Source organism: Hordeum vulgare, chromosome 4H (assembly GCF_904849725.1).
Source record: "Hordeum vulgare subsp. vulgare chromosome 4H, MorexV3_pseudomolecules_assembly, whole genome shotgun sequence".
Taxonomy (NCBI): Eukaryota; Viridiplantae; Streptophyta; class Magnoliopsida; order Poales; family Poaceae; genus Hordeum; species Hordeum vulgare.
The window spans coordinates 48,386,316-48,402,317 of record NC_058521.1 but is presented as its reverse complement, the minus strand read 5'-3'; the positions used below and the strand labels follow the sequence as shown (position 1 = coordinate 48,402,317).

The window sequence follows — 16,002 nt, the reverse complement described above, 5'->3', positions numbered from 1 at the left end:
CTAAGACTGGTTGTAATGGGTAGTATCATATACTAGTATCATGCATATGATACTAGTGTATGATACCACAACCGTAATGCATAGTATCATGTGTTAGGCTCGCCATAGTGGGGTATCATAGCTAGTAACATAGTCTTGGGACTAGCAAACATGGTGATGTGGCAAGTAATTAAAGAAGAGAGAGAGAGGATTACAGTAACATAGTTAGATACCTTAACATGTTAAATGCTATGCTACTATGTGTCATGCATGTCAATAAATGAGATCATCTATGATACTAATTTATGTTACTATGCACTATGAATGTAGTATCATACTCCCTCCTTTCCGGTTTATAGGGCTCATCTTAAAATTTCCAGATTTCCATTATATTAGGCTCATTTTGAGTCTAATTGAGTTAAAGTGCTTTGAGTCCCACGCCATATTTAATACATAGAATTTAGAGAAAGGAGATGAGTGGCTATGCATACATCGTTTTCTACATCCACTTCCAAGTCCAATGAGAAGGAAGATGCTACATTTATTGCCTTGGAAATTGAATATGTGAGTAATATTTAATTGAGTAGTTAAAGCTAGTGTCATTCACTCACAATTCACCTTGGTTGATGAGATTTCAGATTTGAGCCCTATAAACCGGAAATGAGGGAGTACAATAGTAACATGTGCATGATACTACTATATGTTACTCTCCACTATGAGCAACCTTAGTATCATAGGATGATTCATTTATTGCCATGCAAGACACATAAGTAGCACATCATTTAATATGATACGGTATCATGATTTCATACTCAACCCTCTATTTCTTCATTTAATTCTATGCCACCTCATCGAAATTACCTAGTTGTCATGCATGATACTGCCTATGATACTTCCATTATGGGTAGCCTAACCTCGCGATGCTTTTGGTCCAGCCTTACTTTCGCTCACTGTTTAGTTGACTAGCTTAGGTGGTCCATATGCAGTGACCGACCACTGGGCCCCATTCTCACACACCCTCGAAAGAAAAAAAACACTCCCGTCACCGTAGTTCAGTCCACGCTCCGGTTCCACCCCCGAAACCTCGAACCACGCCACCGCCCCACTCTGACTCCCACCCCCAAAACACGCTCGACGACCGCGACCGGGAGGCGCCGGGATCCACTGGGAGCTCCACCGTCCCCTGCTTGACCAGTCAGCGTGGCGGCCGGCTGGCAACGAGGGCGAGGCTGCAGCGAGATCGACCATCGGCTCGGCCCGGCTGGTCGCGACGGCGAGCTCGCGACACTGGATCGGTTGGCGGCCGCGACGCTAACGACGGCGGGACGCTGAGGTACCCTTCATCCGCGCTCTCGCCGTTCCCGGCCAGCAACCCAGCAGCATCCACCCTCTGCTTTGCTTTGCTGCCACCGGCCAAACGCCCCCGTGCCGATTTCACTTTCCCCTGATTTGTCTTGTTTCCATGTTCTGTGCCGCGAGCAACCAAATCCGAGTCTCGCTGCAGTCCTCGCCTTCTGTCCGTTAGATGGATCCGTGAGCGGCTAATTTGGTTTCCCAGCGCCGTTGTTCTGATCCAGATTCCTTTTATTCAGTTTTGCCTTACCTACCTACAGCCACTTACAAGAATTAGACAGTCCTTTAGCCCTCAAGAACTTTGCTTCCAGCATTTTTGTGTTTGACTTGCTTCATGCAATAATTCAACCTCCATGCGTTGTGCATCTTAATTAAGTCGGGCAGGTAATTATGATATGCTCTGTCGGACACATTAGCGCTACGAATCTCATTGGTTATCTTTTTTGGTCTTCACTAGGGAGCGCCCCCCATATTAGTCTTCCCGTACGGCAGCTTCCTTCCATCCATTTCTTGCATGCTTCCTTCCATTCATTTCTTGCATGAATGCAACATTACACAAGTATGACATCATTACATATTCTTTTGATTTTGCATTTAAAAATATATTTATCTTCCAAACCATTATCTCAATTAATGATCCGTTTTCACTATTGACTTTTTCGCGATGAGATCTTCAAAACTACATCCCATGTCGGCATGTTTCGATAACTTTTGTTTTCGTCGGAACTTGCCAGATTACTATCACTTACTTGTCACATTATTTATCACATAGTTTTCACATTAAATCAACTTGGCTATCAGGTTTATGAATGTCGACATACCCCACTAAAAAACTTGATTCATTGTACTTGTGCTGTTTCATGCATTTACTTGCTTATTGTTGGTGCTTTAATACCCATTTTTTAGCTCCACATAACATTACAATTTAAAAAGTATAAAATTATTGTTCCGATAACTATGTATAATTTTTGTGACAATTGTACGCCCGTAAGATGACAACTATGATGACATAAATGTGGCAACTAAGAATGACGAAAAAAATCAACGAAACATGTCAACATGGGATCTTATTTTGAAGGTCTCGTCGAAACGAATCTAACGGTGAAGGCGAATCTTCAATCATATTATTAATCTGTGAGATAAATCATTTTTAAATTTCAAAAAAACATTTAATGCAATGATGCAAGCATGAGGTAGAAGATTCTTGCATGCGCATGGGGCTGTGTGAGCCGCCGCATGGGAAAGCTGTTCTCCTTAGATTTTTCCATATTTTAATGCTTGTGTATTGCTAAATTCAGTATGCTCTGTTGGAATTTACATGTTTGGTTTACATTTATCTTGCCCAGATTTTCATTATTTGTCACATATTTCCTTTTAGGCACTGACCAAGCTTCATGGTAAACTCTCGACGTTGAAGTAGAGAACACACCAGGATGGCCCTTCGGTATTTCTATGCTGCTCTGGTCCAAATCCTTCTCTTCCTCATGCTCTGGCGGCCATGCTATGGCACAGTAACTGACATCCAATGTCTGAAGAGGTTGAAGGCATCGGTTGATCCAAACAACAAGTTGCATTGGACATTTGACGACAACAAAGAAGGATCCATATGCACTTTTAACGGCGTGGAGTGCTGGCATCCTAATGAAAACAGGATTCTTTCTCTTCGGCTTGGCAGCATGGATCTTAAGGGCCAATTCCCTGATGGGCTCGAGAATTGTAGTAGCATGACTTCGCTGGATCTATCAAGCAACAGCTTTTCCGGGCCAATCCCGGCTGACATCTCAAAACGGCTTCCATACATTACAAACCTTGATCTCTCTTATAATAGCTTCTCGGGGGAGATTCCAGAATCGTTAGCTAACTGCACTTATCTCAATGTTGTCAGTTTACAAAATAACAAGCTGACTGGAGCAATCCCAGGGCAGTTTGCTGGTCTTTCTCGCTTAACCGAGTTTAATGTTGCTAACAATAAATTATCAGGCCAGATCCCATCACCTTTGAGCAAATTCTCATCATCCAATTTCGCAAATCAAGACCTCTGTGGGAAACCTCTGAGCGGTGATTGCACTGCCTCTTCAAGCAGTCGTACAGGGGTGATTGCTGGTTCTGCTGTTGCTGGTGCAGTCATCACTTTAATCATTGTTGGTGTGATTTTATTCATTTTCTTGCGGAAAATACCTGCCAGAAAGAAGGAAAAGGACGTGGAAGAAAATAAGTGGGCGAAGTCTATCAAGGGAGCAAAAGGAGTGAAGGTATGCCCCCGCCCCCACACACACACTTGTGAAGATCCAGAACTGGAGATACCAAATTATCAGTATTTATTCTAATCAGATTAACGTTTTTGCAAAATACAAAAGCAGAATATTCTTATACATATATCTTTTGTCTTGAAGAATAACCTGCATCATATTTAATTAGAAGTATAGCTGTCAGCCATTTATTTGAAGCACCAGACGTATCGAAAACATGACTTATCAGCTTAGGCATACAAACTTTTGGTTGGCTACATTGTCACATCTGTTTCTGTAAATTCTCATTACAGGTATCAATGTTTGAGATATCAGTTTCAAAGATGAAATTGAATGATCTGATGAAGGCAACAGGTGATTTTACCAAGGAAAACATTATTGGAACCGTTCATTCTGGAACTATGTACAAAGCTACACTTCCTGATGGTTCATTCCTTGCTATCAAGAGGTTGCAAGATACTCAGCATTCAGAGAGCCAATTCACGTCCGAGATGTCAACATTGGGAAGCGCGAGGCAACGAAACTTAGTTCCACTATTAGGTTACTGCATTGCTAAGAAAGAGAGGCTCTTGGTGTACAAGTACATGCCCAAGGGTTCACTGTATGATCAACTACACCATGAAGGCAGTGATAGAGAGGCTCTGGAATGGCCAATGAGGCTAAAAATTGCCATCGGGGCTGGTAGAGGATTGGCGTGGCTTCATCACAGTTGCAACCCCCGCATTCTTCACCGCAATATTAGCTCCAAGTGCATACTACTTGATGATGACTATGAGCCGAAGATCTCGGATTTTGGGCTGGCAAGGCTTATGAATCCAATCGACACCCACCTGAGCACATTCGTCAATGGCGAGTTTGGCGACTTGGGTTATGTAGCTCCTGAGTACACGCACACCCTTGTTGCCACGCCAAAAGGGGATGTCTATAGTTTTGGTGTAGTCTTACTTGAACTGGTCACTGGTGAAGAGCCCACACGCGTATCAAAGGCCCCAGAAAATTTCAAAGGGAGTTTGGTAGATTGGATAACATACCTATCAAACAACTCTATACTTCAAGATGCGGTGGACAAGTCCCTGATTGGAAAGAACAGTGACGCCGAGCTGCTTCAAGTTCTGAAGGTCGCCTGTTCCTGCGTGCTTTCTGCTCCAAAGGAAAGACCTACAATGTTTGAAGTGTACCAGCTTCTGAGAGCTGTTGGGGAGAAATACCATTTTAGCGCCGCTGATGATGAACTGGCGCTCCGACCGCAGGATGCAGACTCTAAGAAGCTGGATGAGCTTATTGTAGCGAAATAGACGGGTCTGTATGGTAAATTGATGCTGCGTGTTTGTTGCATCTTGTGAATGATCAGGTTGATATGGTAGTGGTGTACTATCTGGACTCCTTCGCTAGCTAGCGAAACCATTGGAAGCTCGGTCAATGCTCATGGTCCTGGAAATAGCATGCTGTTGTAAGATGTGTGACTTGTGATGTTCCCGTTCTGTACTTGTAAGATATGTGTGAGACGAACCAACACCTGAAGTTTTTGTAGAAGTACGCAGTTTGCAGTGGTCAGTTTGATGTGCTCTTTAGCATTTTTTCCTTATGATTACTTTGCTTACGAAAGGGCCCTGGAGATAGGGACACGCATTTTTTTCATTTTTCAGAAGACACGTGCTGTTTGAAACAATTAGGCTAATTCCAACGTATGACCCCAAACGGACGTCCGTTTTCTTCATATTTCATGTCCGTTTTCTTCATATTTCGTCCCTGTTTGGTATGACAATGGGGTGACATCCAACCATTTTTCTAGATGATTTCGTCCCTGTTTGGTATGACAATGGGGTGACATCCAACCATTTTTCTAGATGTGCTGGTCGTGCGCCTAACGCACAGACGCATCTTGTCCGCCACGGTCAGGGAAAGGCCTAGGATTATGATCACTATAAATCAAACATTGCAAATAGTTTTACAAACCAAATAGTTCAATGTTCAAATAAAAACTAAATTAAATAGTTTTACAAACAAAAATAGTTCCATGTTCAAGTAAGAACACTATCAAATACTCCCTCCGGTCCTTTTTAGTCTGCATATAAGTTTTGTCTGAAGTCAAAGTATCTTCACTTTGACCAAACTTATAGAAAAAATCATCAACATTCACCATGCCAAATCAATATTGTTAGATTCTTTATGAAATGTAGTTTCATAATGTATATATTTGGTATTGTAGATATTGATATTTTTTAATATAAATTTGGTCAAACTTTACAAAGTTTGACTTGACCGAAATCTAATATGCAGAGTAAAAAGGACCGGAAGGAGTAGTTTTACAATCTAATTGAAATTGTCTTGAATAGATGAAACTTAAATGAATTGATACATTTACTGGTTGTCAATGTGAGTCCACATGTGCTTAACCAAGTCATCCTGGAGCTGGATATGAGTATGCCAATCATGCATTTCATGATGAAAATGGGTAAACTATTCAAATGTTGCCGGTTCTTGGTGCTCTCGCTCAACATTTTCACTGTGAAAATCAAATCCCTAGTCGTAGATGTTGTCTGCACACTTATCCTCCACGATCATGTTGTGCATGATCACACAAGCAGTCATCATCTCCCAAGGCTTCTCAACGCTCCATGTGAGTGCAGGGTTTCAAACGATCCTCCACCGTGATTGAAGCACATCAAAAGCACGCTCCACATCCTTCGTAGCACTCTCTTGCATTTTGGAAAAATTAGTGTCTCTTCTCTCCTTGCGGATTGGATATTGTTTTCCCAAGAGTTGACCGCCGAGGATAGATACAGTAGTATCCTTTGTTGTAATGGTTGCCATTGATCTCAAAGTTGACCTCTAAAGAGTGGCCTTCTGCAAGGAGAATGCTGAAGCATGTTGATATCATTGTGTGAACCAGCCATGCCGAAGAAAGAATGACATATTCACAGATCTTGTGAAGCCATCGCTTCTAGTATGACGGTGGCACCTTTCACATGCCCCTTGTACTGCCCGTGCCAAGCAAATGAACAATTCTTCCACTTCAGGTACATACAATATAAACTACCAATCATGCGTGGAAAGCCCCTCTAGGCATTGGTCGACAACAATGTATGTGTATGAGCGACAGTTGGCTCTCTCAGGTACTCAGGACCAAACACTGCCACCATAGCCGTGCAGGAATTGTGCATAGATTGTAGGAACGTGGACTCACTCATACGCCCATACTCATCCACGTGATCGCCTGGAATTCCATACGCAAGCATGCAGATAGCTGTAGTGCATTACTGATAAGAGGAGAACCCAAGCTTGCCAAGGACACCCAGTTTGCACTCAAAGTGTGGGTCATATGGTACCAGTCCCTCCCTAATACGATTGAACGCATCTCTCGCCATATGGAATCGACGGCGAAAATGATGTGGTTTGTAGAGCGGGCCATTCTCAAAGTAATCGACATAGAGCATGGTGTGGCCGCTCTCCCTATTGCGATTCAAGGCTGGAGCATGACCCAGGACTAATCCCCTAAACCGAGGCCGCTGCCTAGAAATATGTCGTTGATGACCAACACAACCACCACAATGTCTTCGTCATCCAAGGACGATTCATCCCATGAACAAATGATGTTGTGGAAAAAAAATACTCATCCGCACTATCCATGGTACCCTGTGAGCAAAGTGTCGAACACCTTGTGGTTGTGATGGATACGTGGACCATAAGAGCACCTCGAGCTCCCCCTCATAGGCAACAGACAAGGTTGGCGTTTGGGGGCAGTGTCGTGCGGCTATGTAGAGGTCGACGGGTGTAGTCGGCGGTCGTAGATTCTCTCTGCGCCGGAAGAGCCACGAACACCGGCAAGAACTCCTCCGAAATGTTTTGAGTGGGTAGTCTATGCCATCGGTTGGTGGTGGTTTGGGCGGCCTAGCAAGAACACAAGGAATGCGACTGGAGAAAATGGGTGCGGGCGGCGGCTGCAATGATGGCGAGGGGGGAGGGAAGAGCACTAGAATGGAAAAGGGCCGTCTGTGTCATTGACGGGCGGGCCAGGAGAGGACAAGGGCGCGCGTCCCACCCGTCCTTGTGCTGTCCATTTCGGTGCAAACACAACCCAAATTTGTTGGTCCAAACCGGACAGAAAACAGACAAATATCCGTTTTCCCCCGTACGATGGGTCGTGTCATCTGCCCGTTTGGGCCAAAACGGATAGACCCGGGCGATTTGGGAGCCTGTGTTGGAGTTGGCCCTTACTACCTACGTAAACTAGTATAAGAATCTTTAGATCACTACTCCCTTCGACTTTAATGATCTAAACCCGTATATTTATTTATGGAGGGAGTGCTTTTTACACATGGAGTACAATGGTGATGGTGCCTATCCCTGAAGTTGCCTTTAAGCCTATAAACCTAAAAGTTACTCCCTCCGTTCAGTAACTTTCTTTTTCTGAATCAGATGTATATACAAGTGTTTTAGTGTGTTTGTTCAGTCATTTGAGTCTGTACGTAGTCTATACTACAATATCAAAAACATCTTATATTAGTTAACAATGGAAGTAGTTGGAAAAACCATGTGTGGTATTAACATTAGGATTTTGGGAACAAGGTATATATGTGTTGTATCTGAGGTACATAGTGTAGTTTTTCCAGAAGGAAAAAACTATTAGCAATTACTCCCTTATTTCTAAAATATTTGAAGTTTTAGGTTTGTCCTAAGTCATACATATTTTAGTTTGACCAAGTCTATAGAAAGATGTACTAACATATACAACATCAAATAAGTCATATGGTTGATGTTGTAGATATTGATAAACTTGAGGAGGTTTGACTTGACACAAACTTAGAACTTCAATGGAACGGACGGAGTACCTTCAGTGTAGTTCTCTTCCTCATGAATTATCGACACCATATGGGTAGCCAAAAAATATACACCTCATTTGTTCTAAATTAAGGATTAATGGAAAATCAAAATCATAAGTAAAATAGATTACATCAAACCATGTCAAGGAGATTAGACTTGAAAGTTTGGCCTGGTATCCGAGTTTCAGAACATGCCATTCACGGGCCTAACAACTTGCTAAGAATGTGCAATAACACTGGTACACAAAAAATGCAAATATCTAAGCTCCGTAGACGATGACCTAGCTCTAACTCTAAACCAATTAAATATGCTACTAGGAAGGTTTTATTTGTGTATGTTTTTTAGTAATACTTGTGTATGTGTTTGAACCAATGATTTTGTATCCTTCCTTGATAGGCCCACATTGCTAAAATGGTTCTAGGACATTTTTCTATAGACTTTTGGCACAAGCTTGTAATGAATGAGGACCATTATTAACATCGCACGAGGATGTATGTTACAACATATGTTACTTTCAATATGGCTAGCCTAACTAAACTATTCAACCCACCCGAATTCGATTGGGTGGGTCTGATCTTCTAATTTGCATCCAATCAAACAAGGTCGGTGCTCGGCGCCGGACGACCGGCCCAAATTTCGGTCGGTCGGACCCAGTCGACCGATTTAGGCATGTGGAGCCGTTAGATTTGGTTCTCTCTCTCCCCGTGCCGTTTTCTTCCTCATAGCGCTCGTAGAAAAAGGGGAAACCCACATGCTCACCACATGCAGGGCAATGTCCCCTGGCTCGTTGCTTCCAACCCTCAAGAAGTATTGTTTGCCCCATAGTTCGTGGCCATGACCTATGAGTACCCAGACCTGGCCAAACGGGCCGGCCCGGCACGGCACGGCCCAGCCCACCATAATCGTGCCAGGCACGGCACGCCACGCCTGGGCCCGATTATTAGCCGGGCCGTGCCGTGCCGGCCCACCGGCGCAGCCTCCCGGCCCAGGCACGACACGAAGGCTATACGGGCCGGCCCGTAGGCACGCCAGGCCCGCTAGCCTATTAGTTTTTTTTATTTTTAGGCTATTATTGGGCTGATTTTAGCCCGTTAGGCTGTTTATTGGGCCTATTTTAATATATTGGGCTGTGTTTTGGGCCGATTTTGGCCTATATTAGGTTTTTTTATTCTATATATATAAAAAAAATTATACGTGCCGTGTCGTGCCGGCCCGCGTGCCCAGCCCTCAGGCCCAGGCACGGCCCGAGGCGTGCCGCGTGCCTGGCATGACCCGTTTAAATCGTGCCGGGCCGGGCCCGTGCCATGCCGGCGTGGCGGGCTGGCGGGCCGGCCCGTTTGGCCAGGTATATGAGTACCTACGTGGTCTTGGCTCCCGCCGACGGGGTATAGCACGGATGCCAGTGGATCCCAACGCGCGGTCACCATGGATGCATATCTAATGCCTGCTTTCTCCAGCTTGCGGTCACCGTGGTTACAACGTCTCTCGCATCATTGGCTCTTGCTTGCCGTTATCATCGACTAGCATTGTCATGTTGTAGCGAAAAAGACTCGAGCAAAACAAAAATCTCAGATGGTTAGTGATACGTCTCAAACGTGTCGATAATTTATGAAGTATTCATGTCATATTTACCCATGTGTACAATACTTTTATATGATTTTGATGCACTTTATATGATTTAATTAGAACTAATCTGGATTGATGTTGTTTTCAGCAGAAATATCAAGGTGTTGTTTTTTGTGCAGAAAATAAAAGTTCTCGAAATTGTTCGAATTTTTTTGTGGAGCAAATAAGAAATACCGGATCAAAGAACCACCAGAGGGGGCACCTATTGGTGCCAAGCCAACAAGACGCATTTACCCCCCCTCGGTGTGCCCTGATGGCTCGGGACCACCTCGTGGCTCCGGTTGACGTGATTCCAACACTGAAAAATCCTATAAATCCAAAAACGTCTGAAAGTTAACCTAGAAATTCCGCTGCGCCACCGCAAGCCTCTGTACCAAAGAGAACTCATCTGAAGCCCTGTTTTGGCACCCTGTCGGAGGGGGAATCATCACCGAAGGCCATCTTTATCACCCCAATGGTTTCCATGACGAGGACAGAGTAGTTCACCCTTGGGGCTGAGGGTATGTACCAGTAGCTATTTGTTTGATCTCCCTCTCTCTCTTGTGCGTTCTTGAGATGTCACGATCTTGATGTATCACATGCTTTGTTAATATAGTTGGATCCTATGGTGTTTGTCCCATGCTATCTTGATGTGATGAATTGAATCTTTCCATTTGAGATTTTGTTATGTTAGATTGAATATTGGATTTGAGATCATTTGATGTATGTCTTGCATGTGGATACTTGTGGTGACTATGGGGTGTTCTATTGATTCACTTGATATATGTTTTGGTAATCAACTTGCGGATTCCCGTGGTTACAATGGGGTAATCTATGCATATGACTTGATACACGTTCTTGTCCTACTTTCTGCGATAGAAGTCCTGGGGTACTCTTTGAAGTTCTTTGTGTTGGATTGAATATGATGAATCTGAAATTGTTTGATGCATTCGAATAATTAACCCAGGGTTGATTGATGTCTATCATTGGTGTTATTCTAGTACGAACTCTAGGGATGTTTGTGACACCTATAGGAATAGCTCAATAGATTGATCGAAAATGGTAAATTTGAGGTGGTTCTACTACATGCAACAATTTCATCTTATGTTCTTTGCTACTTATGAACTTTGGAGTGATTCTTCATCGCACTTTTAGGGATGATCATATGATTCTATTATGTTAGCATTGTTGAGAGATTGCACTAATGAAAGTATGAACCCTAGGTCTCGTTTCCAAGCATTGCAACGCCGTTCATGCTCACTTTTACTACTTGTTATCTTTTGATACGTCTTCATCGTATCTATAATTTTTGATTGTTTCATGTCAATATTCAACAACTTTCATATACTTTTGGCAAAAAAATATATTATTTTTGGGACTAACTTACTTACCCAATGCCCAGTGCCAGTTCCTGTTTTTGTGTGTTTTTTGTTTCGCAGAAATTCCATATCAAACAAAGTCCAAACGCGATAAAAATTTGCAACGATTTTTTTGGAATATATGTGAATTTTTTGAGTCGTAATCAACGCAAGACAGTGCCCGAGGGGCCCACAAGCCAACAGGGCGCACACCTAGGGGGTGGCGTGCCCCGATGGCTTGTGGCCAACCCTTAAGTCGGTTGGGGCCCTTCTTTCTCTGAAAGAAATCTAATTTTCCGGTAAAAATCTCCTCAAAATTTCAGCCCGGTCGAAGTTACGAATCTTCGGATGTTTAAGAAACGGTGAAGGGCCAGAAAACAGACGCGAAAACAGAAGAGAGGCAGAGAGATAGATCAAATCTCGGAGGGGCTCCTGCCCTACGGGAGCCATGGCGGCAATGGACCAGATGGGAAACTCTCCTCCCACCTAGGGAGCAGGCCAAGGAAGAATACGGAGGAGGGGGGTTTTCTCCCCCTCTTTCCCGGTGGCGCCGGAGCACCGCGAGGGCATCCATCATGATAACGATCTACAACAACTTTGCCGCCGTCATCACCACTAGCATCACCTTTCCTCATCTATATACAATGGTCCACTCTCCCGCATCCTGCTGTACCCTCTACTTAAACATGGTGCTTAATGCTATATATTATTATCCAATGATGTGTGGCTATCCTATGATGTCTGAGTAGTTCCTTTTTGTCCTATGGTTTGATTGATGATCTTGATTGATTTGAGTTGCATGGTTTATATTGGTGTTGTCTTAAGGTCCTTTCCGTGAGGCGCACACATGAAAGATTCATGGTGAAGGGTGTTGCAATATGTTCATGATTCTCTTATAGTGGGTGGCTAGAATGACCGAAGCTTAGACCCGAGTAAGAGGGTTATTTACATATGGGAGTAAAGGGCACTTGATGTTTAATGCTATGGTTGGGTTTTGCCTTAATGATCTTTAGTAGTTGCGGATGCTTGCTAGTGTTTCAATTGTAAGTGCATATGATCCAAGTACGAAAAGTATGTTAGCTCATGCCTCTCCCTCATATAAAACTGCAATAATGATTACGGATCTCATTATCAATTGCCTAGGGCAATCTCGTAAATCCTATCACCACTTTTTCTTTCTTGTAAAGTAGTTTCATACTTGTTCTAGTTAAAGTAAGTGTTAGCATGTCTAGAGTTGTATCGGTGGTCGATATAACTTGAGAGAATATTAATTCTACCTTAAGCTCCTAGTTCGGTTCAACACTCTTACTTATCAAAAAAGGCTACAAACGATCCCCTACACTTGTGGGTTATCAAGATCTTTTTCTAGCGCCGTTGCCGGGGAGCAATAGCGTAGTGGTTGATATTCTCGTGTGTGCTTGTTTGCTTTATCACTAAGTATTATTTTTTCTGTTATTAGTTGTTTTCTATCTTTAGATATGGGTAGGAAATGCAAAATACCAAAAAAATTAGATGTACTTGCTACTCCAAAAGCTGAGGAGCCACTAGTGTTCCGTACTACCGAACAATATTACTTGGATCATCTTCGATCCATTTGTGCTCGTGCGGAAACCCCAACTAGCTTAGTTGAGGGGAAATCATTAGATGGGCATGCTTATTTTGTGCGTCACCGGTTGTCCCAATAGGGTATACTTTTAGACCATCAAATAAAATGTTTGATGTGCAATGCTTGGAATCTGTGTGAATTATATGATTTTACTTGTTCTAAAAACACTCAAGAACACCTTCCCTATGAATATGTGTTCATTGATAAAGAAATATTATTTTCTTATGACAAGGATGCCTAGTGTTATTATGATGTTGAACAAATTGAAGAATTTGTTGCTTTTAAGGGTGCTTATGAAATTACTACTTTGATTGAAAAGTATGATGCTACTCTTTACAAATCTGAAAATTTTGCCGTACTTAAATATTTCTATGAAAACTATGCTTCTAATGCTTATGTTAAAGAATTTACTGAGAGAATGTCCGGTGCCTTGGAAGAGACTAATATTTACAAAAATATATGGAAGAAGAAATTGTTGAAACTATGAGCTCGTTAGATGAAAAATATGTGGAGGAGAGCGAAGAACAAAAGGAGGAAGAGCATATTAGCTACCCGTGCACACCTTCTAATGAGAGTAACTCTTCAACTCATACATTGTTTAATTTACCTTTGCGCATGATTGCTATGATCCCTTGGATTCATTTGCAATATCCCTTTTTGATGAACTTGATGCTTGCTATGCTTGTGGTCATGATGCCAATATGAATTATGCTTATGGAGATGAACTTGCTATAGTTCCTTATGTTAATCATGAAATTATTGCTATTACACACACACATGATAGTCCTATTATCTTTTTGAATTCTCCCAAATACACTATATCAGAGAAGTTTGCACTTATTAAGGATTATATTGATGGGTTGCGTATTACTATTACACATGATGATTTTGATGAATATAATATGCATGTGCTTGCTGCTCCTACTTGCAATTATAATGAGGGAGGAACCAAATCTTCTCTTCTCTATGTTTCCAATACTATAAAACTGCAAGTAACTACTTATGTTATGTATTGACATTTACTTGATGTGCATGAATTGTTCTTGTATGACATGCCAATGCATAGGAAGAGAGTTATACTTCGTTGTTACATGATATATGTTGTTTTGTGCTCACTACTTAATTACAAATCGTTGTTAATTAAAATTGGCTTTGATATACCTTGGGATCCGGGTGGATCAATTACTTGAGAACTGTATGCCTAGCCAGGGAGACAACCAGGAAGTTTTAGAGAGTCATTTATTTATGTTGTATGATTTTAAAATATTTAAAAACAAAAAATGCGGGGAACCTAAAACTTTTTCAAAATGAAAGGTGAAAGTGAGAAAGATGAGCACCGTTGAAGTGGGGCCTAGCCTTGAACTTTGTTCATGCCCATAGATGCTTTGTGAATCTTGATTACAGAAACTTTTAAACAAAAATAATTATACCCTTGTATAAATCCATTGTATTATAAAAATAATGTGCCAAGAATTACCTTTAGGAAGTTTGAATTGCTTGTTTGACATGTGCTGTGCAAAAACAGAAACTTTTGCTGTAGTGTTTGAATTTTCGTATTTTACCAAAACATGAAAAAAATCGTGAAACTTTTACACAGTTCAGGAATACTAATTCTTTATTACGTACTATTATTTCAGAATGTCTTGAGTTACAGAAGTGTACGTTCCATCAACATCTTTACAGACTGTCCTGTTTTTCACATATTGTTGTTATAGTTGCTTTGCGTGCTTATGTTTGAATTATTGTTGAGCCCCATTGACTTGGGAGCCATAGAATTGTGATAGCATACACTGGGTAATGTTATATTATAATTAGGCAATAATTTTAAGGAAATACATGATGGGATTTGGAGATATGTGTGTCGAAATCCGGGCTCCGCAGACCCAAGAAGGTTCGAACTCTGAGGCGTGTGCGAAGATCTCCTCCAGCGCTAGCCTTATGCTCGCCGCTCCACAACCAAGACTTACCTAATACACGCGAGCAAACGAGAAAACAGACACGAGGATTTCCCAGGTTCGGGCCACCTTGCAGTGTAAAACCTTACTCCTGCTCTTGGTGGATTGGCCTCACGAGGAGGTTTGGTGGATGAACTCGTACATTGGTTGAGCAGCCTCGCGAGGGCACAAAGGTCAGGGTGGATCGAATCGGATACCCCTCTACAGTGGGAGCTTGTCCCAATTTATAGGGGCCTTGGTTCTCTTCCCTTATCGCACAGGCGGGAAGGGATCCCACAATGGCCAAATTTGAAAGGAGACGAGAAGTACATCTTATCGTCACTAAAGGTGGTCTTCGCATGCAAAGCAACTCGGCGTGACGTAGGGGTGGGCTCGGTGATGAAATCCGTCCTGCCAAGCTCTTGGTCTTGGTCCTGTTGCACCGGAATGGAAACCTTTGGGGGGATTCATTAGGAACACGCGTACGTCCATGTCTCCTTAGCACCAAGGAGGAAACTGTCCCTCCTGAGCCCGCTGGCGCCCGCCTAGCTTCGATCGTCATGGCTCACATCACCGCAGCCTCCTGAGGCCGGGTGCCTGTATAGGAATCTCCGCTCCTCGGGAGGCAACCTGGGGAGGCCGCCCCTGGAGGCCTTGGCGTTGTTCTCCTCGTGAGGCCGATGCCCTCACGAGGGTCTTGCCTTGGGGAGTTTGCCGTCGAGTTGCACCGGTTTGTTGTGGTGGACCATCTACTAGGCCACAGGAAGGCGGGTCTGGATACCCCCAATCCCAGAACGCCGACAGTAGTCCTCGGGCCCAAGGCGCGCTCGGGCCGGCTGCGGGGCGAAGCCGAGGAAGGGAGGCCTAAGCACCGCGGGCTCCAATCGCCTGCGGGCTAGGCCCGATGCGTGGCGCATGATGGGACGTGGGCGCCTCCACTTTCCCGCATTGCCTCGGCAATTGCCCGGGCCGACAAAAACCTTGCATCCGCTTCCTAGTTACCATTTCTCTCCTTCCCCGCGCCTTTGCTCAGATCCCCTTTCCTTTGCGAGAGCCTCCTCCAGATCTTGGTGTGAAGCCGTCCTTCCTCTTGC

General features: G+C 43.2%; 1 protein-coding gene across 1 annotated transcript; it reads left to right on the top strand.

Moving 5' to 3' along the window:
• The first annotated feature begins 1,043 nt into the window (after positions 1–1,043).
• On the top strand, positions 1,044–5,135 carry LOC123447825 (probably inactive leucine-rich repeat receptor-like protein kinase At5g48380). The gene is made up of 3 exons (XM_045124512.1): positions 1,044–1,312; positions 2,711–3,584; positions 3,875–5,135. The coding sequence occupies exons 2-3, from the start codon at positions 2,766–2,768 to the stop codon at positions 4,874–4,876; spliced, it is 1,821 nt and encodes a 606-aa protein (XP_044980447.1). The 5' UTR covers positions 1,044–1,312; positions 2,711–2,765; the 3' UTR covers positions 4,877–5,135.
• Positions 5,136–16,002: the final 10,867 nt, after the last annotated feature.

Bases quoted from the DNA above. Each gene is read 5' to 3' on its own strand.
- LOC123447825 (XM_045124512.1), top strand. From the start codon at position 2,766: ATGGCCCTTCGGTATTTCTATGCTGCTCTGGTCCAAATCCTTCTCTTC. The intron at 3,585-3,874 runs GTATGCCCCCGC...TTCTCATTACAG, and splicing joins AGGGAGCAAAAGGAGTGAAG to GTATCAATGTTTGAGATATC.